Here is a 25,458-nt window from a genome sequence, read left to right on the forward strand (position 1 = left end):
TATAGTAAATCGGCCCAGCTTATGAATGGTTTACTGCATAAACCTAAGCATCGCATGAGATTAAAGTTGCGTCCTTTATGCGGTACTAACACCATAGCATTTCTTACACCGGAGTCAGTCGTCATCACATCTCCATCACCCGTCGTACTATCGTCGTCACCGTCGTCGTCACATCGCCTCGCTGCTGTCGTCACTCACCCGTCACCCACATTTGCTCGCGTTGCGCCAGCATATACAACCGGAAGCAAAAGTCTCTGGAGCCGGCACCAGCAAAATAAATACTTATTCCAGTATGCAACACTGCAACGCGAAATCGTCTGAACGCGTTTCGTTCGTCAAAGAGGTGCACGTAGGCTGTGTCGCTTGATCCCCACGTGCATGCGTACAGGTTGCGAAGAAAAAAGAAAAATTGTTAAATTGTTTTGTGGCACCCATGGTTCACAGACCTTTTCTTTACATTTTTTTTTTTTTGGCTTGTGACTGTGCGTACGTCCGTCTGGTAACGCTTTTAAGAATTCTAAACTATGCTTGATAAACAGCTACCTGATATGCGTCGAATAACATCGATCGCTTTTAGAATAAGCAGATACCCTTCCATCGACATTTTTTAAAACATTCTGGACGTAATGAATGTTCGTCATTTAAAGGCGCAACTATTCGACCTGAATTTCTAGGAATTCAGTAAGATTGGGTAAGGATGAAGTGGTGTTAAAAGCAGGCTGCAAATCATCTCTGTGTGCATTCTGTTCCAGCGCGTTATTTAATACGAGGGGCATGGTGCTGCATACCAAATTAACTATACGGGCACTTCTGCACAGCGCAAGCGCTGAAGTTATCTCGAGTTTGGGCCTGTGTAAAGGGGAGCCGGTGTACTTTCCCACAGCGAACTCGCTTATCAGGCCTCGTTTGGCGCACTTGCCTCTGAAGTTCTTTCTAGTCATTGTGCTTCAGCGTACGCAACCTGTCTCCGTGCGACGATTTCCGGCGCCCATGCACAGCTTCTTATCTAAGCACGGTCACCTAAGTTTCATAGTTTAGCATTATGAATATGTGTCCACTGCCGGCAATTATAAAATAATGCCCATGAGGTCGGCCCGCATTAATCGCCCCGTGTGAAAACGCGTTGTTATCGCGTGTATTAAAGTGATTCTATAGTTCGTAGCGTAAAGGTTCAGTTACAAGTGCCTTCTCTCGCTTCCCGTCGCTGCATTTCATGCCTCTGCCTTTATCACAAGTTTTTCCATTGTTCACCCCGAGACAGCCAGCTCATCTAACCAGTGCGTCGAACACCGCGCACAGGCCATCCTATAACAGCGTCATCCCGCGTCGTGCCCGCACTACTACGTTCCAGAAGTCATTTTCTGTGCACACAGCTCGCGACTGGAATGACCTTCCCTGCAGCCAAGCTCTTATCCCTGATCCCGCTGATTTCAAGAATACCATCTAAGAAGCAATGTCCTCCTCATAAATTCTACGCAGCAATCTTTATCCGTCATTCATGCGCCCACCCCTCATGTAAAGTCCCGTATGTGAACCCTTTAGGTTCAAATCAAAAGAAATGAAATAAATAAGCATTCGACGCGTTGCCTCCATTAAAACATCTGGCAGTCATTACGACCTCTACGAAAGTGAGTGAGTGAGTGAGCTTGTTTGTGCGTGCGCGTGTATGTGTATTTGCATGCGCGCGCGCGTGACGCAAGAACGACGCCGTCTGCAGAGTGGGTTGAGAACGCCCTTGTTCCCTCTTCCTGTCTTCACCGGCAGGGATTAGGGCCCTTAGATTTACTGTATATTTACTGTATAGTGACTTTTGGGAGTCTTATACAGTAACTCTAGAGGGGTCATAATTTTCGGTCGTCTGTTAGTGGTGTGAGGCGCTGCAATCACGTACTTCGCTACAAACGCTTCTATAATTAAGGCGCGAAGTTACTTCTTCTGCTGCACTATACTAGCTCTTGCCGTTTCTGTATTGCTGGGGATCGCGCTATTTGTGGAGAGAAATTGAATAGTGTTACGATTGGCCAGCGGGTGTAGTGACCTTCTAGCCTCTCCTTGCCCGCTACGACGAATTGCTTCGTGAAGCCAACAATGCGTCTCCTTCGGACAGGCGTGAGGCGCCAGTAGGGCGAGACACGTTTGGCGCACCGAGTATTGTTGGCTGGTTCGCTGTCGCCTTCACGGACCAATTGGAACAAGAGAACTCCTAGAAAAGGGTGTTCTACGGTGTTCCCCCCCCGGCAGTCCGGTTATCGTCACGGTAGTTTGACAGACGCGGCAGCTAACTGCGGAGTCAGCTAAGGAACGTGCCAGAAAATATTGGAGCGGAGCTTCTACACCGAAGATTTACGCGCAGATACGATGTCTGCTATCTCTGAGATCAACGCGTTATCTCTGACAGGTTCTCTATTTTACAGCGAAGCTGTATGCGGCTAGCCGATTCGTCCGCCCGTCCGCCCGTCCGTCCGTCTGTCGGTCGCCTGTACGCCGAAAACTCCTCCGTCGCAACTCCATGCGCATGCGCGAAAAAAAAGGAGAAAGACAAAGAGAGGCGCGTGATTAGCCAACACCACCTAGATAGCGCAAGGCCTGTTTATTCCGATCCATGACGTCACGCTACCTGGCCCGAAATTTCCATTGACAAGGCTGGCGTGATAAAAGCGGTGACGTCAAAGTCACTGTTGAATACTCGGGAGGATCCCCATTAGATTCTATGGCAGTCGGGCCAGGTAACATGACGTCATGGATTCGAGTGAAAAGGCCTTGTGTGGTGTTGGATTAGCCGCGCCATTAGTGACGTCGTTGCTCTTTGTCGCAGCCGAGCGCGTGCACAAATGTTTCTCTCCGGCTCCGAAATGGGCAGGCCACGCGTCATATACGTACTCCTGATGAGCACTGCAGGCAGCTTTCGAGCAGCAACGCCGCGAGCAGAACGGGGAACGAGCTCGTCTCCGCCGTGCCGATGCTGCAGCCCGGGCACAAGAACAAGCTCGTGCAGCCGGACGCAAGCAGGAACTGCGTACCGAGGATCCGGCAGCCTATCAAGCCGTCGTTTAATGAACCCTCAGGATTAACTCAGTGATAAACGCCGGGGCCGCTCGTTCGAGCTGTGCAGGTTAACCATATGTGCGGAGTACTCGGGCGGTGATTTTTTAAAGTTTATCACTTTCAAACTTACTTACGCCTGTGAGCAGAGCCAGTGCAAAAATGAAAAAGAAAAGCTGGTGAGTGCACGGCGGGTTTTCACGCAGTCAAGCTCGGTTTCCAGTACATATTTGGAAGCTACATATTTAGAATACGAAACACAATGAATTTCACGGATCCGTTGGTTCGTATGGTTTTGCTTACGGGGACAGCACATGTGTAATGGCAGGAGTATGTCGTTTAGCTTTTTATTTTGCTTACTCATCTATATTTCTCACACCGCTGAAAACCTGAAGGAAGGAAACGTGCACTAGCGTGGTGTTCAAGAGATATAGGTGAGAGAGAGACAGAGCTCTTCGTATGAAAAGGAGAGCGGAAAATGCGACCTCATCTGCTACTGTCGAATGCATTGTTTTGTGAGCTGGCGAACACATTATCGTCCCTATAAAATCGAGGAAACAGGAAAGAAAAAAAGCCCTATAGCGCGCGAAATGAAATCTCGGCCACGCTATAGCCTGATTTCGATGGGGGCGAAATGCAAAAACGCACGTTTACCGTGCACTGGGTGCACGTTAAATAAACCCAGCTAGTGAAAATTGATCCGGAGTCCTCCCGGGACTACAGCGTGTCTCATAATGGTATTGTGCTTTTGGCACGTAGAACCCGAAAACTTATTTTAAAGGAAGAAAAATCCGAGGACACCCAGGCATTTAAGAGTTGTGAATGCGAAAGCATTAATGTCCAATTTAACGCCTCAGAGCGGTCCTTCAAGTTTTGCGCTGCGAGTAATGTACCATAGCGGCACGTGCTGCCCGAGCCAGCACGAAGCAGCAGCCTGCAGTGCCAACGCCGCAGGTCACCCACGGCCTGTGCGACGAGAGACCGAGGAAGCAGCAGCGGCCACCAAGGCCGGCAGGCGCGCGCAGCAGCTAAGCCCAAGGGGGGGGGGGGTTGAGAGAGAGAGGGAGAGATACGGATCGCGCGCCGGGTTCCTAGAGCGAGGGCGACGTGGGGTCGCGGCGATGCCCTCTCCCCTCACGCAACACCTCGCGCGCTAAGGCCACGGCAGGTGTTCCCTACTCGCCGCCTGTGGCTTAGCGGCTATGGCGTTGCGCTGGTAAGCACGAGGTGGCGGGATCGAATCCCGGCCGCGGCGGCCGCATTTCGATGGGGACGAAATGCAAAAACGCTCACGTCCCGCGCATTGGGGACAGGTTAAAGATCTCCTGGTCGTCAAAATCAATCCGGAGTTCCCCACTACGGCCTGCCTCATAATCAAATCGTGGTTTTAACACGTAAAACCGCAGAGATCAGTCAATCAATGAGGTGTTCCCTTTCGCCCGCTTTGCTCCGTCGAGGAGCGCTCGTGACGTGGCGTCGCAGCCAATGGGAATTTGGGTGTCGTTTCGCTGCTCCAGACTACGCGCCAGTTTTTCTCTCATTGGACCATTTGATGCGAAAGCATCAAAACTTTTCGTTGATAACGTCGCAAGGATGCCTCGCGCAATGGCGCCTGAAGTAGATTCACCGAGTCCGTTCTACCGGAAAAGGAGCAGCCGGCGCCGCTTAAAGGCACCAACATGTCCAAAATGTCGTATTTAAAAAAAAAAAAAGAAGAAAAAGAACAATAGTTGGCTCTTGAGATACCGCCGATGACTATAAATGACAACTGGCAAGCCATTTCAATGCACTCATTGCAAATACGGGATGTCTATGAGTCGGCTCTTTCATTTACTGCGCAGTCGATGATTAAGTGGCATTTGAATTCTTGGATAAACGAAGGCGGCTGTATATGTAGCGGCTGATCGAAATTGTGGCCGCGTTCATTTTCTTTCCCTCCCGTTCAATGCAGCCTGCCAGTTACAGAGACATCGTCTTTCTTAGGATACTATTTCTTTCTTCTTCTGTTTTCTTGCAGGAAGGACTAGTCTTTCCTTTTTTTTTTTGCTTTTTCCTTTTAAATTCAATATTGCAACGACTATGACAAGAGGCTGCGAATGAGTTCTAAACGAGGTACTCTGCATCCGCCCAGTCGGGTTGATTGCTTCTGCGGGAGCGCAAGCGATATTTATTATCCCATTTGGTATTGGATTTTATGTATCTCTATGCTTATGAATACCGCCTGTAGTTCGTTTGTTGTTTCGTCGTTGTTGTTTTCCCTGCCTTTTCTCTCAGCTTTGCGTCATGTGGTACATATATAGCGTGCATTATTGTAGCATTAGCCAAGAAAAACAATTCATTTTTTGAAAATTGGCAAATGAGGTTTGCTCCTCTGGTGAAAATTTGAATTGGTTTTCGCGTAGTCTCTTCCGACCACGGTATCGATCGTATCGATCGGAGAACCGTGATTCGACATTGCCAGTCCCTCGCGAGCTTCCAAGCCTCCGAGAAGTCGCCGCAAGTGATTGAAGCCGGGTGTGTCTCTGTCACAGAGTGCATGCCCGCGTCCCTCTCGGGATGGCCGCCAGTGCCGCCCCAGCTACAGCGCCGCTTGCACGGCGATGGGGGGAGAGCGTTCCCCATTGTGCCCGTGCTCACGCGACGGGATTGGTCACGTGGGTCTCCTGAGCGTGACGAAGGACGAGGCGACTCGGCGAGCCATCAGAGTGGCTTGGAAGACGGAGGAGGGTGGTCGTGCACCGGGAGACAGCTGAAGATGTGGTCGGCAGGCTGAAACCTCCAGGCCGAAGTCTTCGCCGTTCGACCGACAGACGGTGCAAGTCCGTCAGGATCTTCGGCAGCGAGGTACCAGCAGCCCGACGCTCTTCAGACCGGGATCTCGGCAAGCACGCCACAGTTAAGCCTCGTGTTCCAGCCCGCTCTCAGAACGTTCCGCCGGACTGTATTTCTTTAATCGCGTTTAATCTTTCACTTATTTATCCATCGCGTGTTTATTTTTGTATGTTATTTTAGTGTAGTGTTGGCCCTATTTATTGTCGCGTGTATTTTTCATTTTTGTCGCGTATTTTGTTTGTTATTTCGCGAGTGTTAATAGCTCCCACGTGGTGGGCTTAGTGTCGTGCGAGTGGCGTCAGGGCGTGCGTTGTGTGACCCGCACGCCTTCCGCGAACTAGGCCCCCCTTTGTATGTTCTTTTTTCGAGCATGTCTCGCGCATGATTTTATTGTATTAAATTGAGTGTGTGTGTTGTACGTCGCCTCCCGTCTCATGCCTCTGGTTCACGGTCGATCAGGCGTGGACCTTATCGCCGGTCAGCAGTCGAACCCTCACTAAACGCACGCGGGGTGGGTTTGTTGTCGCCCCATCCCCTCCGGTTCGGAGAGTGCGATTACCTCACCACCAATTCTTGACAGTCTCTGCGTGGTGTTTTCTTCACGGTGAGCCAGCATTCATAAAAAATAGCCGATCACGGCATTTTCATCATTGCTTCGCATTGGCATATAGCACGGTGTGACATCGGGTGCTCTTTTTCGCTATCTTTTTTGTCTTATTTATTTATTTGTTTGCTTATTTGTTTGTTTGTTTTTCTCTGCAACGGGGCGAGGGGGGCTCGATACACCCTTTTGGCTATGTAATTTTCTGTGTAACTTCTTAATTAAGCAGATATGCTGTGCTGACATTTGAAAAGCTTTAGCTCGGGAGCTTTTATCTAAACACATGGAAACGGGGAAATTGATTTCCTCGGCAACCACTGCACCGATCTTAATTAAGTTTATGGTATTTAGAAGAAAAGGTTAAGATCCAGTGACCGTAGAAAGCGAATTTTTAAAAATTTATGCTGTCCATTGTTTTATACAAATCGTACACAACGAAACATATATATATGCGGTATCAGATTTACCACCATGTAACTCAGCATTGAAAAGAACTGCACAATAATTAAGTAAACTGAATCTAACAATATATCTAAAGCGGACAAATTTGATTTGTGATGTGCCGGCTGTTCTGAAGTTTACCACTAACTCGTGAGTAGGACTTTTGCAAAACGCTTGTAAACATTGTAGCAATTTCACGCTGGCTATAAATTCACATATCAAAGTTATCCTCGTTAGATTCTTTAGCAGGTGTAGTTTACGGGACTTCGATATCCGTCTCTGGAGAAAAGTTACGGATTTGCAAACTTTTCGCTTCAGTTTATTTGGAACTTAGCAATATTCCCGAAACTTTCGTAAGACAGTCCAGTCCCTAAATCAATATTGGGTTTCCTAGAGGAACAATGAAATTACCTTTCTCTCTCTAATGCAATAAAAAAATGAAAATTTAATTGAAGTCTGTAAATTGGTTGTCTCACAAAAGCATTTGCGGTTTTTACGCATCCTTGAGTAGCGCGATTGGACATGGCGCCAAGCTAAAACTTCATGCAATACGCAATGCAATAAGAAATTTTGTGCGTTGTAGCGCTGGAACCACACTATGCTTAATTCGAAAGAGTATGGTTCATTGAACCCTAACGTCATGCTTGTCTGATACAGATCTCAACATAAACATGATTATAAACGGAACTCGAACATAAAAACGATTATGCTCCAAACGCACCCCAGCCCATTCTTATTCTTCTGAAATTATAAGAAGAATAAGAATGGGCTGGGGTGCGTTTGGCAGGCATTCTCAGATCATGAACAGCAGGTTGCCATTATCGCTCAAGAGAAAAGTGTATAACAGCTGTGTCTTACCAGTACTCACCTACGGGGCAGAAACCTGGAGGCTTACGAAAAGAGTTCTACTCAAATTGAGGACGACGCAACGAGCTATAGAAAGAAGAATGATGGGTGTAACATTTAGGGATAAGAAAAGAGCAGATTGGGTGAGGGAACAAACGCGAGTTAGTGACATCTTAGTTGAAATCAAGAAAAAGAAACGGGCACGTGCAGGGCATGTAATGAGGAGAGAAGATAACCGATGGTCACTAAGCGTTACGGACTGGATTGCAAGAGAATGGAAGCGTAGCAGGGGGCGGCAGAAAGTTAGGTGGGCGGATTAGATTAAGTTTGCAGGGACCACATGGCCACAATTAGCACATTACCGGGGTAGTTGGAGAAGTATGGGAGAGGCCTTTGGCCCTGCAGTGGGCGTAGCCATGATGATGATGACATTAAAGCACGCGCACTTGAGGAATATCATCGCACGATCTTTCATGCAGTCAATTGTCGCGAAACAGACTGCAAACCTTCCTGCGTCTCCGCGCAGACATACGCCGCCCGCTTTCTTCCCCCGGAACAAAGAGGTTTGACTCGTGGCTAAATAAAAAAAGGGGCAATCAGCACTTCCGAAGTGCGGAATTGGCCTATAAGTGCTGCGCGTTTCCTAAACTGGTTAACCTCCCTGCCTTTCCTTCTCCACTTTTTCCTTCCTTGCAACATTGATCACTGCTGCAGTGATGAATGTGGCCGAGCAGTGGTCGCGGCGTTGCCCGCGACCACTGCTCTTCATTTTTCTTCCCCCCAATAAGTGATTTGCGGTATATTATGCCCTGTTAAACAGCGATTTCAGTGGATGGATAACTGTAATCCCTCTGCTGCAAGTTCACTTTAGTTCCCTTTAAGCACATTTGGATACAATTTGGGGTAATTCCGGACGCGCTCGTTGCGCGTCATTGTGATGTAGGTTCTTTTTCTTTAATTGTTGCAGACGGTTCCCTGAGGCGGAGCCTCCGAGAACTCAATTGGGGACAAAGCCGTTTCTTCCAAAACGCATACGAAGCTTTTATATACGTAACAAACGAAAATAGAAACACATAAAAAACACACTCGACGGAAACTCGTAACCAGAAACAAAATATAGTAAGAGCTATAAGAGTAGCCACCGCACTCCAGTTAAGTGCAGATAATCAGTGTGAGCGTGCGCGCCACAGTTCGACGCGGAGGGCCGCAGTCGAGGCGGCGAAAGAAGTGGCGTCGGCCTCCCCACAGCGTCGGCGTATTTGACCGGTGAGCGAACGTCCAGAACGTGGGAGCTCCGGCTCGTAGAGGACACGCAGGCGGCTTGGCGCCACGGGCAGATTGGAGGCTGCGTCTCGGCCAGGCAGCTGGGTGCAAACTCGGGCCCGTAGCCCGACTGCTCGCACTCTGCCTGCGGGCAGAGGAAGTTCGCCGGCCAAGTGTATACCAGTCCGTGCTGGGGGGAGAGTAGCGACGCCCATGGGAAGAAGATGGCAGGAGGCCCCGGTCGGCCGAAGCCCTGGAGGCTCGGGTCCGGAACCCTACGGCCCGTCTCCAGCTCCCGGTCCGGTGGCCGCGGTCTTCACCCTTGCGTCGCTTCCTCGAACTCTTTCGCTCTGACTTCCGCCAGCGCGCCTCGCTTTTCTGCCACTCTGGCCGATTTGCCTTTTCCTGACTGACCCCTGGGAGAGAGAGAGATTCTTGTTTGGGAAGGAAAAACATGGGGTAAAGTGCAGCGCAGTAACTGTCTCTCAGAACTCCATGCACTTTCCCGATTGGATCATTTTCCTTTTTGTTCTTTCTCTCTTGTTGCGACGCGTGTGCTGGACGCTCCTCGACGTCGTCGTCTTTAATCATTCAGCACTGAATTCGCCTCCGCGCAAACAATCTGTTGTTCTCTTCTTCCGCCACGGCACTTTTCGCGTACTTCACACATCACAAGCTTATCACGTAATTTACGGGTCGTCAAAAAAAAAAAATCTTTTTTTAACATTTTAAACGTGGGCACATTAACTGACCAAAATAAAAGACGGACAGTGCATGCGCCGAGCTCAGACTGACTGGATACCAGCACACGTGCCCCGGTAGCAGACAAAATAAATAAATAAATAATAGAATTGATTTATTAATTAGTACATCAGAAGGTCAGCCATTGCGCTATGTCATCGGATAGGCGCAAAGATAATGCTTGACCTCGTAAAAAAAAAAAAAGTTTGTGCCGCTATAGTTCGACTGGGATTTTGCGTTCGCAACTCTTCACGTTTTAATAACGCGATGGCGCTAAGGAAGCCGTGTAGTAAAAAATGCGGTGTCGATGTAGGCGTCGGCGGAGTGGTGCGTGAGCGAAAAATTTCCGTATATATATTTTAACTATATCTACAGGGTGTTTCACGTATCTTATGTCAGGGAAATAAAAAAAAAGGGAGGGGGGGGGGGGTTTAGGCGCAGCTGAATGGAACCAGTGGCATATCGTTTGCTGTCATACGGAGCTCCTTAGAGTATATTTGTATTCCGCTTGATTCGTTAATTAACTAAGAAGAATTATGCAAGATTGTTAATATTCAGTTTAAGGCCAAGTGCGTTTCGTGGCGTTGTAAAGGGGATTCAGAAACGACCGATCTAAATTATTGCGGCAACGTACGTGCTGCGTAGGGTGTCTTTTTTTTTTTTTCGGCGTTTGAAGAAGGTCCGCGAAATATGAAATAAAACCACGTGACTGCGCTGATGCGCTATCGTTTTGCAGCGCTCTCAACCGAGTTTCGTGCGAAAGAATCTACGAAGTTTCGGCGAAGTGAACGGCCGCGGCTTAGTCGTCGGCTTGACAGTGAGTCAGCATGTTTGGCGGTGGCGGTAAAGGAAGCGCCGTCGTCCCTGATAAGCGAAAGGCTCGACGCACGGTTGGGAGCGCTGCAATACGATAGCGCACGAGCGCAGTCGCGTGCTTTCGGTTCATATTTCGCGGGCTTTCTTTCAACGCCGAAAAGAAAATCGCCACGCAGCATGTACTACGTTGCCACAAGAAATTGGATCGGTCGTTTCTGGAGCCCCTCTACAACGCAACGAAACGCACTTGGCCCTAAAGTGATTATTAAACATTTTGCATAATTAATCTTAGAGAATTAGCTAATTAAGAGGGATATAAAGATGCTCCAAAAAGCGCCGCAGAACGGCTAACCATATGTCGTTGGTTTCATTCAGCTGCGGCTAAACACTTTTTCGAAATCCTTGGTTACTGACAAGGAAATTTGTTCACCCGTAGGCACGCTTACAAGTGTGGTATGAACGAAAAGTACAGTATAAGGTACAGCGCCCTGTATATGCCACGCCTTGCTATACGACAGGCGGCAAATGTCGGTTATGTTGCCACACCATTCCATCGCTAAAGTTGCTCATACCTTGTCTTACATTCTTGACAAAGTTATTCCTCGGAATTTTTAGAATGAACGCCCATCGCCGTATGTAACCAAACGATACATCGACAGCGCATGGCTTTTATGTTAAATCTTCTCAGACTTGAACATTAAATGCGCGAAACAATAATACAAACCTGTAAATGATGTACTTTCTTTGGCTAGGATGTGCACAAGCTACGGGACCGGCCCACGCAAGAGGCTGCGTTTATACCAGAAAGCTTGTCTTCTCAATATAAATAGTTCGCTGCCAGCGTCTCCCAATAAACATTCCGGTTACGTAAGCTGCAGTTGCAGGGAAGCGTGCGAGAAGCAGCCAGGGATCTTTGAATGCTAATCGCGTTGCACTCTTAAAGGCGAAGCTTAAGCGTCCTCCAAATTTTTATGCTGGCTGCGCTAATCATAAGCTTGCATCAGTAATGCTTGCAGGGAGTTTGTTTAGCTGGGTGCACTTTGGCTTAGTGAGGTAACGCTGCCTCATTTGACGTTTTCCTCGTTAATTGCGTAATTATTTCAGCGTATTTCTTGTTCAACCTGTATAGCTAGAATGTGTTCAAAAGGCTCAGTAGCGGACAGTTCAGATGGCGTGAGTCAATGAGGTTCCGCCAGAAGGATTAAGCAGCGTTCCGCACATTCCACGTACGTACATTCCAAAGCACACAACTCAGGTGTACTATATGAGCCTTGATGTCACTTTTTTGCGTCTCTCTGTATATATAGTTCATCTTTTTGTAACTTCGCCGTACAATGTTTTTACTAAGTAAGCTTGTTGTTGCAATCTTCCAATTATTAATGTTTATTGCTGTATATTTTCATATCTGTTTACTGTACGTCTGTTGTATGTATGAAAACAATTGTAACCCACTCCGGCCTAAGGCCTGAACCTCGACCGGCATTGCTGAAATAAATAAATAAATAAAACATGCGCGTGTTGTATCGCACTGCACAGCGGGTAGTTGGGATGTTTAAAAGTGAATTGTAATTACAAAAAGCTTGTTCCTTTTAACTTCCCCGTCTACGCCCTTAGTTAAGCGTACGTTAAGCCTACTAACCTACCTGAAAAGTAAATAGATAACCATAACAGGACGCAGCAGGGGAAGCGTTTGCGACGCTGTTTCGCCGCCAAGAACCCAACTCTTCTGTTCTCATGGTGTTTCTCGGTGGGAGGCTTAATTGCTGCCACCTGTACTGACCGGACGTCGTTTTTCACTTTCTCTCAGGTGGCCCAGAGGGTGCAGGCGAGGCGATGTGCTGAGATCGTTGAGAGGGATGCCACATCGGACCCCCCTGAGTGCGCCCCATCTGTATAGAGGGCGCTGAGTACCACACCGCTCCGCATGTATGACCAGCATGAGGACAACTGGGGATACGAGAGCCTGTACACCAGCATGTGAGTGGACGCTCCTCCCTTGTCACTGTTGCGCGCGCGGAAACCCTGCACAGAGTGTTAACAACTGCAATGATGACATAGTTCTCCATATACCATCTCCGCTTTGATTTTAGCTTGTCCGTAAATGCATTAGCGTTTGCGGTATACCGGTTTAGCAAGAGGTGTAGTATTGCAGCAACGACGCTGGTAGTGACGCAGGGTTTCACCAGAATGTAAACAAAACTTAAGCCAAAAGTAGTGGCCCACCATATCCTACTTGACTGCTGGTGTAAAGCGTTAGTAGCGACATCATGGTTAGCTTGTAGTCTTCTTCTCATTTTCCGTCAACGACAAAACTCACGCGAGAGATTTTTTTTTTCGTATTTTTTTTTCATACGCCTTCTAGTTGCGCAAAGCGTTGCCAGATGTCGCTACCAGCTATAGTATTCTTGGCTGCCAGCTTTGGTATTGTGGAAACGCGTAATAGTTCCAGGACATACAGTTAGAAATGCGGTTGTTTGCTTTAAGTCAGGGGTACAACCAGGACTCGATGGCAACCAAAGGTCAGTGGGACGCATGGCATTGGGCGCTCACGGGAAGACTACAAATTGAGCTGTGCAGATAGATATGGCCTGGACAAGTTTTGAAGTGAGGGAAGCTCACAGTAAAATTAATTATGAAAAACGACTGAGGAATATGGAAGAAACTAAATGGGGTGGGAGAGTGCTCAGGTATTTGTACATGAATAACGTTGATTCACAGTGGAGGAAAAGAATTAGGAAGCTTATCAGCAAGTATGCAACCTGTATGGTGAGCAGCACAGCAACAAAGAACGTCACACGGAAAATCAGAGAGGCGGAAATAATCTCACGGGTGGCGGTAATGAAAAAGAAACAAGCCACGCGTAACTGCTTCAGAGAGAAACCGAATAAAAAAAAGAAACAATTTATGATGACCCAAAGGGAAGCCCATTACTTTTCGAAGCGAGATCAGGATGCCTTAGAGCACGCACTTATAAAGCGACATATAAGAAGGAAGAAGCATGTGCTTGCTGCGGTAAAGCTAGGGAAACGTAGAAGCATGCTGTATTCGAATGTGAAGATATCGGCCCAGCGGTCGATTTAGGAATCACTGGCCTCCTTGAAGCCCTTGGGCTCAGCGAGAGCAGGGGGAAAGTAAACATGTCCGCAATAGAGATTAGTAAGAGGCAATCGGAAGATTAGTGGAAGAAAAGTAGGGGAACGACGAACAACGGAGGCGTACAAAGACAAAGTTCACAATAGAGGTTCAGAAACATTGATTTTAGGAATTCGTCGTGGTTTATTTTTTTCTCTTTTTTTTTTTTTTTTTTACATAGGTATGGCATTAGGTAGTATAATAGCGACAGCTTGTTGGCGCAACCCACCGCCCCGTTCCAAAGGGGACGCTCATCATATCCATCCATCCATCCATCCATTGCCGTCCACGGCTGCGGTAAAACGGTAATCCGGCCGTAAGACATCGATGGCGCTTTCGTGGCCTCGTATTGACTCTTTTGGCGAAGCAGTTTGCTCTACAAAAATGAGAAAGCGCACGAATACGAAACCATTACATCTTCTGCCTTGCTTCTGTGCGATCAGCTGTCGGAAATGCAGCTGGGTTTTCGCTAACGCACTGTACTCCATTCAGGCTGCAACATTTGTTAGGAATGGCCTGCCGAGGTCGCAACATGCAAGTTTTCTCAGCCAGCTGCAGCTGCGAGCGTTGCGAGGAGAACCATGGAAGCCTATCACAATTGCTGCGGTGACTCATTTCGTGGGGACCTCGAGGTGCCGCTTCAACACCCCCTCGGCGCCGTTGTGACTAAACGCGATCGGCGGACCAACTATTGTTACTGAACCCGCCACCGCCGGTATGGTTTCTCTGCAGCAAGAATAGCTTCGCTAACAAAAGAGTGCTTTGCGGTACGTGGGCCCCAGGATTCGTCACAGTCTGCTGACACACGTGGTGACTGCAGGACGCAAGACAATGGACAACCGGCGGCCACGCTGCGGTGGTCAGCTCGGGGAATAATGCCCCAACCACTGGCACGCGCTGGAAAGCTTCGGCGCGCGCCGAAGGGTCAAATGCGTCAAAGCGTCGGTCGGGAACTCGGTGAAGCGGAACGTCGCGCAGCGATTATGTCTACTGCCGATGCTAGAAGTTTGCCGGCGCGCGGCGAAGCTGCGCCGGCGTGCACCAATGGGAGGCTGCGACGCCTCGCAGGCGTCAACCAATCGGAGGCTGCGGAGCCTCCGGCTGCTAGGCCTGTAATGGCCGACCGTGCGGAGACGCCGGCACCAACGATCGTCCGAGTTTTTTGGACGCACGACGCGCGCGACAGTGTTCCTGAAAGACAGTGTTGTAATAGTAGGCCGACAACGACACGATCAACCGACCGACGACCGTGGGTTGTGGCAGTGCGACGTGGATCCGAAGCGACTTCGAACGACGCCGGCTAATCCAACCTGCCCACTGGGTTCCGCCGGGCTCGGTACGATCGTCTGCTAAAACAGCCAACCGAATCACGATTGCCGCAACGTCTGTGCTTGTTGTATGTGCATTTTGTTGTGCTCAAAACGAATGGAAACATGTTTACGAGCTCCGAAGTCTGGATAATCAACACTCGCCTATCGCCGATGTTGTTTACGTTACGCGTAGGCCTAGCGCGTCCATCGAGTTCGTAACTGGCGAGTGAACGAACTCACCTGAGAAATCTGTCGAAGGAAATGAATTTTCAGGTCCGTTTGGTGCTGCAGTGATTTAAAATATGGCACTCTTGACTTCGTGTGACCTGTGATGTGGTGAATGAACCGTGTGGAAGTTGGGTTGGTCAACCGCGGTGTGTTTCGTGTGGTGTCGGTTGATTCAAGTTTAACGGGCAAGCTCTGCGCTGTTTCCAGTGGTAAAGATAACTCCCGAAAGCGAACTACACTAGTAGCCGAACAATTGGAAGTACTTACATAATCAGCCGTGCCGCCTGTTTCAGATGACACTGCGCTCTTTTATTCGGCATGTGAATCCAGTTCAGTACAAGTTCACTGTACTCATTCACTCACTTCTTTCAAGTGCGACCGTCTTTTGGGCTAGTTGGGCATAAATCGCTCGTGAAGCAATCAAGAACACTGACGCACTGAAGCATACGTCACAACGCAGTCATGTTTAAGTCAGTGTGTCGTTATAGTTGAGCACTGCGAAAAGAAATTATCTGTTTGCAACGTGTGCCCTGTGTGCAGTGCATAGCAGGACCTGCATCAGGCAAGACCTATGCATGTAGCAGCGTATACCACGATTGCTTCGATGCCCGCTTGCTTCGATGCCCGCTTCAGAAGCAGCAAGTACTGAGTCAATGAAACTGTAATTGATTTTTTATCTCACTTTTTGCTTATGGAAAGTGTAGATGGTGTGAGTGCATTGTGGGGAAGGTGAAAAGGTGTCATCAGTGTTTTGTGCAGTCAGTATGCTTAAACTGCTGGAATCCCTTCAGCCTCTACTAAAATATTTCTTGCTGCGATACTATAAATTGTAGTCAGGACAAAGATCTACTCAAGACCAAGTTACTAATGCATCTGCGGAGAATGTGTTTGATTAACAAGTTAACGCTTCCACAACAACAATATGCCGATGCACAGCATATGTGCTTACAATAAATACATTCCGTAAAGGTGAACGACTGGGCCTACAATATCAAACGTTGTAGTAGCACCGTAAAAAGTGCTGCCATGCGTATCAGCTACAACGAAAGTGCTGCACATCCAACCTTCTTCCTTGGAGGCACTTCTGTAAAGACTGTTCGGGCCCTTCCCATTCTGGGTGTAGCATTTAGCTGTTCTCTCAACTTTTCCGCATATGTCACCAGCACTGTATGTAAGCACCGGCCCTTTCTTGGGTTTCTGTCCCGTGTCTCCCTTCCCTGATGACCTAAGGTTTTCCGAGCACTCTACACTTCTATCATTCTATCACGACTTGAGTACTGCTCATCAGTATAGTTCCCGTACCAAACTCGCGACGCTAACAAGCTTAAGCTTGTTCAGCGCCGGACAATACGCACCCTTTACACCCGTCTTTTCTGTTGTCACAAGCTCATGCCAGCCTTCGACGATTGCCTCAAACCCCTCAAGTAGCACACCCTGCAATACCAACGCAACATTGCACTAGTCTATACTGCAGGGTGTTTGACGTCTCTCTGGACAGCACTAATCTTTCTTCAGTTCGTCTGAACAAGTGGTCAGCACAGCCTGAGCCCTCATCACGCCTCTATGGCCCGACACCACAACTCCATGATTATATCTGGCATGCAGAGCTTTCTCTCCACCCCCCTGGCGATTTGGATTCTCCTTCCTTGGAACCAGACTTCATTGGCACTCCTGTGTGTTGTGCACCTGTCAAATGTGTGCGTGTGTGCCGTGCTGTGTTATTGAGCAAGTGTGTGTGCACGTGGAGGGGAAGGAAGTGTCTTCTGCATCCTGCAAGTTCCTGCTTTAGATGGCTGGTTATCAGATGCTCTAACATACAGTCATCAGCCTTCTTTTTAGTCTAGTGTGCCAAGTTACCACTAATATTATTATAATTATTATTATTATTATTATTATTATTATTATTATTATTATTATTATTATTATTATTAGAATCATCACTTTGACCACATTGATTGTGTTGAAGCCAGCATGACACATAATTCAAAATATTTCTGGAGCTTTGTGGGCTCTCTCTTCTAAAAGGAGTGCCAAAGATGTACGTCTTCTTCATGAACATAGTGGTGTTGTCTCGAACACTGCTGATGCCTTTGCAGAACATTTCTGTTTGCTATATGGTGTGAAATATGCTTCAAGTAACCTTCCTTCTCAGTCTGGCGCAGTGTATGCTAACAGTCAATGAAAACCTCGTTTCCAAGTATATGAAGTGCCTTAAACTTTCCCTTTCTTGTGGTGTTGATGGTATTTCCTCCACAGAGCTTAACCCTTTGAGATGCTGTCTACACAATTGGGCACAGCAGGAGCGTGCATCAATAGCAAAAGCACTGATGAAAGTAATGGTATTTAAAATGTGTTTCATACATCTTGAAACACTTATTATTGGAACTGTGCTGCAATTTTGAATAATGTGCAGAATGTTTTAACAAAATGAGTGGGAAGGTAGACGGCTGGGTGTTGTTACTCTGTGTCAGTATGTTGTATGTAGCGGGTTCACTTCTTTCATTGTTTTTTACCATGTCGTGCACCAGGCATAATTGTCAAGTGGCTGCATAAGTGCTTTTCAAGCTTTTCAAAACACGAAATAGTACATGTTTTCATATTTTGTGTTCCTGTAGTGAGTTTTCGCATGGAGTCGAAATTTTGTAAACTTGACAAAACTCGCTAAACAATTGAAAATTCTTAATATTTGCTGCAGCTGTACACTTTCTACGATTCTGAGGATGCAAGAGATGTGGTGAAAGCAACTTTTCAATCAACGGGATAAAGTGGTGTCTGAAAGGTTTAAGACACATGGAAGCATACTTGTTCCTCATTCTCACAAGCATCTTCAATAGTTCCCTAAAGTCTAGTACCTTTTCTAGCACTCGGAAGGTAGCATGAACATTGCCCGTGTACAAATCAGGAGCTAGATGTGCAGTTACTAACTGCCGACCTATATCTATCCTCTTCAGTGCTTCAGGTGTTCGAATGGATATGGGATTCCTCGCTTTCTGTTAGTGCTAAGAGCATTTTAATAAATGAACAGCATGACTTTGTGTGCCGACATTTCAGACTTTCAGACTATTTCAGACTGTCAACAGTGTTCACCACTGCATCGACTTCCAAAAAGACAGTTTTTCACTCTCAAACTGGTACAGAAGCAATAAGTACTCTTAAATGCTTCCAACACTATGGCATTAAGTTATATCCAAAAAACGCACCATGTGAAATTTTGATACACCCTACATGATGCTCCACTCCTTAGGGTCGATGAAATGAAAGATCTTGGTGTGTACTTCGACAAAATGCTAAGCTTCTCTTCACATAGATAATTACACAAGATGCCCTTCACGCTCTTGGAATTGCATGCCGTATATTGCATGATTTCCACTCACCTGTTGTGTTTCTGAAATTCTGCTGTGTGCCTCCAACTACTAGAGTATGCCTCTGTAGGAGGGCGGTGCAATGAGCAAATCTAATTCTGACCTCATTGAACGCATCCAGAATAAATTGATGTCTATCTTCAAGCACCACTCTTGCATTCTGGTGACCACAGTTGAGCCTTCTCAAGTATACTTCAAATCGCACCTCTAGATTCAAGTCTTAATTAATTGCACCTTTTGTTCCTGTATAAGGTGGTCCATGACATTATACATTCCTTAAAGCTTCTTGATCATATGCATTTGTTTGTGCCGCAACAGTATACCAGGTAGCATTCCACATTCGTTGCCTGGGCTTGTTACAAGATTGTGCTAATAAGACTCGACTCCAAAACATACTTCAGAGTTCATTTCCTGTGTATTGTGTATCTGTAGATACTCACGTAGGATTAACTTCCTTTTACTTTTCCACATTTCCGTTTTTCCCTATTTGTTTCTTTATTTTCCATTTTTTTGTCTACTACATTGATGTTTTCTCTACATTTTGTCTCACATAGTGCTCGTTATGTGCACCAGTACAAAGGCTCTCTAGCTGTTCCTGGGCACTACAATAAAAATTTGAATGATTGATTATTATCGTAGTATAAAATTGTGCTTTTTAAGTATGTACTAGTATACTATTTTAGTGCAGTAGCTTTCGTGCAATTAAGAAAAGGGCATGAATTAAGAAGAGAGTGACAAAATGATAGATGAAAGGTAGGGAGGTTAACCAGGACTGAGCACGGTTGGCTGCCCTACACTGGGGAAAGGGAAAGGGGGATGGAAAGATTAAAAGAAGAGAAAGTCCACTGGGGATATCAGTCGGTCACTCAGTCTGGATCACAGACGCTGACTCAATCCGGTATCTTTCAAATATCGCAGCAGCGCTTTTGTGGCCTTTTGTAGCTGCGATATGCGAGGCCATGTTCCCAAGATCTTGTTCAAGGTGAACGGCTTTCCATCTAGCTGATTGAGAGCTCTGCAGAGGTCTTGCCTTTCATCTTCAAAAGATGGGCAGTAGCACATTAGGTGTTCTATGGTTTCCTCGACACCGCAGGCATTGCACTCGGCGCTATCAGCCATTCCAATCAAAAATGCATATGCACTGGTGAATGCGACGCCCAAACGTAAGCAGCACAGCACTGTTTCCTCATTTCGCAGAAGACCTGGTAACAGCCGCAGTTGCATAGAGGGATCGAGGGAATGCAATCGATGTTGAGTGAATTCACGTGTGTGCCACTTTTCCAATGTCAAAAAAATGCGCTAGCTTGCCTAAGTGTTGGGCTGCGTCGGTCCGCGATAAAGGTATAGAAACAAGGGTTGCTCCTTCGTGGGCTTTCCTAGCAGCTTCGTCAGCGAGGTCATTGCCGGAGATACCGCAATGACCAGGCAGCCACTGAAACACGACGTCGTGTCCTTTCTTGATCACGTGATGGTGCATTTCTCGTATCTCCGACACGAGTTGTTCACATGACCCGCGACAAAGAGATGACAGAAGACATTGTAAGGCCGCCTTCGAATCGCAGAATATAGCCCACCGATTAGCCGGTTGGTTATTAATATAATCAACGGCACCTCGGAGGGCAACAAGCTCCGAACCGGTCGATGTTGTCAAGTGACAAATCTTGTATTGGATGCTTAGTGATCATAATGGTATAACCACTGCGCTGGTGGAGCTGGTCTGAGTGGAAGAACCATTCGTATATATGTGGACTCGATCAAAATAGAAAGTGTGCAAACAATCCAGAGCTGCTTGCTTCAAGGCCAAGGTAGGCAGGACGGTCTTCTTTCTTATCCCTGGAACCGTAAGACGCACTTGAGGTTGCTTTAAAAACCACAAAGCTGAGGTTGAACGTGCTGAGGGTGTGAAGCCCGATGGTAAGGATTCACGATGGATGCTGACCTTGTTGGAGAAGGACGCCTGTGGTCGTCGTTCTGGCATGAATTAAGAAAGTGCAATAATATGCTATGTGCCTGATCATATGCATTGTGCTATTGATTTCTTCTGAGTTTTAATAATGGCTGGCTACTGTATGCAGTGTTGTGCAATAAAATAATATGCCACAGCAATTATTGCGTGCCTCGCAGAACAAATTGAATGTATCTTTCTCAGTCAAAACATCATAGCAGGCTGAAAACAATAAACTGCAATTTTTCTTTTTGTGATGACGAAGTGTATAAATTGTGAAAATAACCTGTTTATATATTTCTTATACTATGCAAATGAGCTGCTCCCATACATTCGAATAAGTGCTTCAATAGTACGACTTGGCAAAGGGCAACGAAAGACTCCTATTAAAACCCTCTAATTCTCAAGCTTGTATTATCTGACGGTATGTCATTTCATTAATGTAAAGAAAGGCAAACTTGATATGTAGAAACCAGTTACAATAGAACATGGTCCTTACACTGTGAAAATGTTTTGTAGCAATACACTCAATGTGAAGGCCTCCGGATGCGGTGTTGATGCATCAAAACAACCTAAAATAATAGAGGTGCTCCATGGGCTAAATTTGGCAGAATCAAGAATTGGGGGGAGACAAGATACGAATTACATACATTTTAGCTATTCTAGTTTTTTTTTTTTGTGAGTGCTACAGGTGTTTCAATTCTGTTATGCTGATTTTCTCAGAACCCACTTTTTCACGTTTCTCTCATGCACCAACAAGCATAATTATATTGACACGGATGCTTTATCTGTATCCGGTTACCGTATTTCACCGGCTAAAAAATGTTAAACGTTATCGCTCGGTGCAGGATGCGCCTGAACGTATCGGAAGTTTCGCGAATGTTATCGATGGTTCTGTCTGTTGTCGACGAACCTTGCTAATCTGATTGCATACGCGACACGAATTGTGTTGTAGTTTCTGGAAGGCGCGCGGGCACCAGCGAATAGGCTGTAACTTTCGACGACTGACGTATGCAAACCGACGCGCTTGACCCGCAGATGAGATTTTCTACGATTGCCGACATTGCTCGCCGCTATCGTTGCGATTGCGCCGGCACTATTTATTTACCGTCACTACTACGTGGCAATATTTCCAACACAGATTTTTTCAGTTATACATTGCACGCCTAATTCTTACATAGTTGGCTGTGCAATAAGCTACCAAAGAATGAAATGGTACAACAGTTTTTGATATATGGCATCGTCGTGCAGGTGTTTGCAAAGCGATCTTGCAGACAGACAACGCGCGAGCGCTGATGTCGATATTTTGTACACTATTGTTCCTTCAAAAATAAAACCGAACTTGCGGCAGGTGTATATTCATTATTCAAACGTGTTTTTTATATCTAAAAGCACATACAGATCACTAACTTATTGTTTCAAGCTTAGTTTACAGCAGGCTGTTTTAGGCCGGACTTTGACGGATGAAGACGGAATAGTCCAGCAACAGTGCGCCGCAGCCGAGGAGCGAGCTTCGGCGCGCGTCGGAGCTTTTCTCCAGTGGTTGCGCGCCCTTTCCCTCCAGCGGAAGCGAAGCGACGCGTTCGCTTGCCAGCGCGCGCCGAAGCTTTCGGCGCGTGCCAGTGGTTGGGGCATAAGACGCGCCTTTCAACACTCAAGATAATGGACAACCGGCGGGTCGACTGCGTTGACGTTTGACGCTGCGAATCGGCGGTGAACCGCCGTTTTTCCCTCACCTAGGGATCTAGGGAGAACGGAGTGTTTATAACCGGCTGTTTGTCGGCTGCTAGGTGTGCTCGTCAATGTGCTGCGTCGCAGTTTCGCCCGGAAGTCGAAGCACTATAGCGATAACAAGTTATTAGACTACACGAAGTAAGATTCGTAGATTTATTGGTCGTATAAATTGCAGTTAGCATTGGCTTACTAAATAAATTTAACAAGCATGGTGCCACGCGTGCACAGGCAAACATAAGCAGATCTCGCTCGATGACCGCGAACACTCCCTGTCACAGCGTCGGCGTGATGAAGAGCACAAACAGAGGGGAGCGAACGTTACTGCGGCTTCTGGCTTTATAACGAGTCTCCGAAACTTGATATTGCCACGCCTCTAGCTAGGCTTGAGGGGAAAGCAGCACACATGCAGTCACAAGCCATCTCGAATCGCCCAAACTGCACCCGCGAGCACAGTCGTGCGCAGCAACGTCCGGGCTAGGGGAGGAAACGCGCGCTCACCTCCAGTGAATGGGCGATCGTTTTACCAACCTTTCATTCCTAATTGGGATGGCGGAGAGTGCAAATTTCAGCACATGTGGCAAAGAAGAAACTGCTTGTAACTGCCCGTCATACAAGCCTCTCATACGAGAGGCTTGCTCTTCAGAATGCTTTAGGGCAATTAGGTGACAGGTCCTTCGCAGAAGAGAAGGTCCTGGGGCCGCGGCCTCGTGCGTCTGCGATGCGCAAAACCACAAAAGCGATGCTGCGCTTCTCGAGTACGACCGCTTGTAACGAAGTGAACGACCAATGCTTCAGTACGGGTCACACGCGGACGCATGCACAAACGTGTTTTCATGTTTGTGTGTTAGTTCTTCAGCGCTGTGAACATGTGAACGTATGCCATAACCACATTCTACAGGGGACACTCATCATCGTCGTGGGGCGATTGCTTCTCGTTTGCTGCTGTCCATAACCTCACTTTGGTCGTGACGTCTTAAAATAGTTTGAAATTGCGTAGGAATATACACGAAAAGTGGCGGTGATTTCAGGAGGTTGAAGGTTAAAGCAGGCGGCGTTTTGTACGAAACTATTACGGGGCTCCCTGCGGCACGTATACAGTATAATACTGCCTATGTTCACATCTAAAGTTGATGGTGATGTATTGCGCAAAGAATATTTCCCAGCCTGATTACGCCAAGCTTACATAATTTAATAAACAAGAAACAAGGCTGTCGATACATATTGCTCCTTTAAATGGGGCGCGGACAGCTGCGCGTTAGCGCCTCTTCATATGGAGAATGCGAAAGGATCAGAGAGAATAGAAAACCGGCCGTTTCGCTGCCGGTATATTTCCCGTACATAGCGAGGACGGCTCAATTCCGTTTGCGGGTCATTTTGCGCGGGAATATGAGCCGCGTGCGATGTGCCACTTATTGCCAGAGAATGCCTGTGCTGCGTCCCAATTGACCGTGCCTACATGATCTCGCGGTCCTCTTTGTGTTTCGCGGCAACCTTCACTTATAGAGTGGCTGACAGGCGGGCGAGTCCGTGAGCGTCGAAACACTGAGCGACTGTCACGCCGGCTACGTTACGTTTCTTATTATTATTTTTTTGTGGGGGGGGAGGAGGGGAGGGCGGGAAGAGGGGGGCTCATTGAAGGACGAACAGAGCCAGTGCTTTTTAGGCTGTCCTCACGGGTAAATAATAAAAGGATGTCTTTCTTTATTGTCATTTATTTATATTTTTATTTTTTGAAAAAAAGCAAGAAAAGCTGGATGTTTCGACATGTGGGGAAGCCATCCTCGCACCCGAATGAAATTAGAAGAGTGTTGTTTTTATCTTTTAATACTTTTAGTATCTTAGACTGTAGCTGCGTTTTTCCTTCCCTCGCACTTTTTTTTTTTTATATTTTCCGTTTAATCAGGCAGTGGCATTGCGGGAACCTTGTGAGAGTTCCGTCGGCAAGTGCAAAAGAAAAAAAAAAAAGGGGGGGGGGGGTTGAGATGTACACTGTAATAAAGGAACGAGAATCGTGTGCAGAAAACATCGACGATGACTTTCACTGTAGCCGAATAACCAAATGCTTCTATAAGTCGCTTTATTGAAGGCCGTGTAGTACCTCTATAGGTCGCAATGCCTATATACGTTCTGTCGCGCTTTCTATGAAAGGACTGCAGAGCTGAACACTCATTACTACGCTGACTCCTTTTGTTTTGTTTGCTTTTATTCCTCATTTGCTTTGCACGTCGGGGCCCTTTTTTCGATCTGTAGCGTTTCGCTCTGGTATGCCGCAGAAAGCGCAAACACCTTCGGTCGTGCCGGACTACTGTTCCTCTCTTCCGAGCAATGATCGCTATTTGCGTGCGACACGGCACGGTGCACCTACACAGGACTCCCGCCTTCGTATATTCTGCTCGTTACGTGCATGGTTGTGTCGGTATTGTACAGTCTACATTGTTGTGAAGTTGGGGGCCCTTGCGGCCACGAAGGTTCCATGCATGGTGACGTGCCAGGTGCCGGGAGAAAGAAAGTTTCCGAGCGACATTTAAGAGAGGAGAAAAAGGATTATCTTCAAATGTACACGATTGACTTTTACAAACAGAGCTCCAATTCTCGCAGCACACTACATCCTAAAGTTTTTGTATGTCTGAACCTCCCTGTGACAGCAGTCCAGATCCGCTTTTTATGCCGTTTATTTCCCTCTTTCACTAGTCGAGGCAATTGACTGGCCAAATCGCAAACGCCGAACCGTTCAGATTATATACCGGCCCTAACGTCCCATCGTTTTGCCGGCTCTCTTGTCTCCAATATTGCATAATACGAGGCAACCACGCGGCAAACTGTGAACATGTCGTCGACGCCGTTCCCTGGAAGTTCTCGACAATGGCGCTTTCATCAAATGGTGGCCTGTTCGTGATGGTCAATCTGTCAGGAACGGTTGAATGGCCTTCGCGGTGGTCGGCGTTGTCGTCTTGAAGTGAGCTGTCATGATTCATGCGTCACCGTCTGCGCTAGGTCCAGTCGTAGTCCAGGCGGGCACTCGTCTCGCCTGTCAGCTCTGGGCGGTCGAAAAGCCGATGATATGGAACATAATTGGTTGTGCGTAAGACTCAGGTGACGCTGATCTAGACGACTTGAGTAAACGACGACGCGTGAATAGCGCCCGGGACAACCGGTGAGGCCTGC

General features: G+C 47.2%; 1 protein-coding gene across 9 annotated transcripts in view; it reads left to right on the forward strand.

The window, feature by feature from the left end:
• The window catches only part of LOC126537859 (uncharacterized), a 681,751-nt gene that overhangs the window by 356,285 nt on the left and 300,008 nt on the right, over window positions 1-25,458 (forward strand). For all 9 annotated transcript variants that reach the window (XM_055074489.2, XM_055074488.2, XM_055074492.2 and 6 more), the window contains exon 2: window positions 12,390-12,559. In XM_055074489.2, coding sequence (XP_054930464.1) covers window positions 12,507-12,559 — 53 coding nt within the window. In that variant the 5' untranslated portion in view covers window positions 12,390-12,506. The remainder of the gene's footprint in view (window positions 1-12,389; window positions 12,560-25,458) is intronic.

Source organism: Dermacentor andersoni, chromosome 4 (genome assembly GCF_023375885.2).
Source record: "Dermacentor andersoni chromosome 4, qqDerAnde1_hic_scaffold, whole genome shotgun sequence".
Lineage (NCBI taxonomy): Eukaryota > Metazoa > Arthropoda > Arachnida > Ixodida > Ixodidae > Dermacentor > Dermacentor andersoni.